This window comes from Triticum dicoccoides, chromosome 2B (genome assembly GCF_002162155.2).
Source record: "Triticum dicoccoides isolate Atlit2015 ecotype Zavitan chromosome 2B, WEW_v2.0, whole genome shotgun sequence".
NCBI classification, from domain to species: domain Eukaryota; kingdom Viridiplantae; phylum Streptophyta; class Magnoliopsida; order Poales; family Poaceae; genus Triticum; species Triticum dicoccoides.
The window spans coordinates 200,937,150-200,939,689 of NC_041383.1; the positions used below are offsets into that span (position 1 = coordinate 200,937,150).

At 49.3% G+C, this 2,540-nt stretch overlaps 1 protein-coding gene across 1 annotated transcript; it reads left to right on the top strand.

Moving 5' to 3' along the window:
• The first annotated feature begins 329 nt into the window (after positions 1–329).
• LOC119367533 (fasciclin-like arabinogalactan protein 2) lies at positions 330–2,089 on the top strand. Its single transcript, XM_037633016.1, has 2 exons — positions 330–1,122; positions 1,504–2,089. Exons 1-2 carry the CDS (start codon positions 467–469, stop codon positions 1,637–1,639), a joined length of 792 nt encoding a protein of 263 aa, XP_037488913.1. The 5' UTR covers positions 330–466; the 3' UTR covers positions 1,640–2,089.
• The last annotated feature ends 451 nt before the right edge of the window (positions 2,090–2,540 follow it).

Sequence of the window (2,540 nt, forward strand, 5' to 3'; positions counted from 1 at the left end):
TTGTGATTGAGTAATGCATTATTTCACCCGCAAAAAGAAAAAAAAACTTAACACGAGGCGCTAAATATCATTGCTCAAAGCGAAATCCACTGTAATTCAATTTTTGCCACAAGTTCACGTGTGCAAACATACCAGGACGTGTCAAATTTCAGCGCACGCGAAGTTTCGTGGAAAGCCCCACGAAGTAAAATCCATCCGTGTACAATTTCCTCAATCAGAGACACACATCCTCTGTGGCAAAGTGACGAAGCCAACCATTTCAGTGATACTAGGCAGAGCCAGCCACGCGCATTCACTCACCAACACCATCTTTTGAGTGCCGAAAGAGAATTGGAATCGAGGTAGCTGCGATAGGGTAGGCACTGGGTCTGGAGTTGAAGGCCGGCCGCCGTCCAAAAACCCTCTTTTCCCCCTGCTCATCTCCATCCTCCTCAGTGTTCTCACTTCTCGGGGCCGGAGAAGCACAATGGCGTCGCTCGCCGGAGCCGCACTCGCCTCCTGCAGCATCCTTCTCCTCCTGCTCGTCCCCTGCGCCCCGGGCCAGGGGCAACCACCCGAGGCACCGGAGGAGGCTTGGGCCGAGGGGCAACCACCGGAGGCGTCGGAGGACGCTTTGACGATGCTCTTGTCCGATGGCGGGTGCCGCGCCTTCTCCGGCCTCGTCGCCATGACGGCCGGCGTGGGCGACGCGTTCCGCGAGCAGATCGGCAGCGATCTGGGGCTCACCATCCTCTGCCCTGACGACGAGGCGGTGGGGGCGTTCATGCCGAGGTTCCATAACCTCACCGCCGACGAGCAGGTCGCGGTTCTCCTGTACCACGGCCTGACGATGGCTTACTCTGAGGAGCTGCTCAGCTGGGTGACCCGGGTCCACGGGGAGTTCTCGACGCTTGATGGGGAGGATATGCTCACCATCCGTCACCACAGAGGCAGGCTGATGCTTTCTTCGTGGCCGCCGTCGTCACGTAACAAGACCAGGATCACCAAGACGGTCGTCGACGACGACCATCTCGCCGTCTACCTCATAGACGCCGTGCTGATTCCGGCAGATCCCAAGCGTCAAAGAGTTGTGGCACTTATCGTCATTATTGTGGTACTTGTTGCCGGCGTGCTCGTGGCGATGTGAGTTTTCTTTCCTCACACTTAATTCCGCTACGATCAAATGGAAGCACATGCCACACGCAGCACTAGCTCGCTCTTGTTCCGCCCCACAGAGTTTTGAGCGCCTTCGAGCTGGTGCTAGAGGATTCTGTCTATGTATAAATCGTATACTAGTACAGTTAGTCGACAATAATTTAGATTTGGGCTTTCTGTACATATACGTCAATTCAATGAACATTGTTAATTACTCCACCGTTAGTTCATTTCAGAGGGGTGTACCGAAGCAATGCTTGTACGGCTGCTTGAATTGCTCCAGCTTTTCTAGATCTTGATTATGTACGCTAATTGTATCTGTTATTATTATTTTGCGGGTGGCTAACTGTATCTATGTTTCCCCTGCAGATTCTTGCTGTTTCATGCACTTGTATATCTTGGTTCTCTTGTGTGCCGGTTGAGAAGTTGGTGTAAGGGTCGCGCTGCTGCCTATGCTTCGGCCGCCCGTGTCACTCCACATGGGCAAGGGCAACAAGAACACTAGTCTGTGGCCACTTCGGAGTGCCTCGCCTCCTCGGGTCGTTCCCTCGTACCTACGTATTTCCGTTTGTGGTGACAGATTTCACGGTTGTTTCCTCTGTCTTCGATGTATATAGTGGTGTTCAGCAGGTGGTGGGATGGTCAGTTGATGAAACTGCAGGATCTAGATCGTGTTATTTTTCTATGCATATATATTTATATATATCTTTTGCCGGGAACACTTTCTATGTATTTTGTGTTTACTTACTTATGGATCTAGGCTTCGTTTGATGTAACGAAATACTGGTGACCATGAGTTCGATATGTAGTGGAGTAGGACTAGCATTGGAACTTCTATTGCAAGCATCCGTCCATGGGGCTGCATTAGATGAGGGAGGAGTTCCATTTTATTATGCACCATAGTTACTTTCAACAGCTTTCAGAAAAACATATATATATCATTCAAATGACATGATGCGAACCGACATGTTAGCATGACAACATAATTTCACACATGTTTCTTAGGTTGTTCCGTGTAACTTATATTGTATACACGATCTTGTGCGTACATACAGTCAGCGTTCTTGTCAACCATATAAGCAGGCTGCAGGTTGCCAACTGATTGGTCGTCAGGAAGGTACCAAGGGCTTATTCTGTAATAACATAACCATGTTGTTCATGTGTGTAAGATTTGATGGAAGCGTTTCTACTCCTCGTAAGGAGCCGCGTGGTGTATATTTATGTGCGACGGGAAAGCCCCTGTTTGTGGCGTACAAGGCAAGGCTGATCGCTAGGATACAACTCGTACAAAGAAGAGAGAACGAGGTAGTTACGAGAGGGAATAGAGATAGGAGATAGTTGAGATTACAATAAGTTTAAACCATATCATCTAACACCCTTCCTTAATCTCAACTACCTACATTCAA

What these genes read in the sequence shown, in the direction of transcription:
- LOC119367533 (XM_037633016.1), top strand. Translation starts at nt 467, where the DNA reads ATGGCGTCGCTCGCCGGAGCCGCACTCGCCTCCTGCAGCATCCTTCTC. An exon ending in GCCGGCGTGCTCGTGGCGAT is followed by an intron (nt 1,123 to 1,503) that starts GTGAGTTTTCTT and finishes TTTCCCCTGCAG; the next exon opens with ATTCTTGCTGTTTCATGCAC.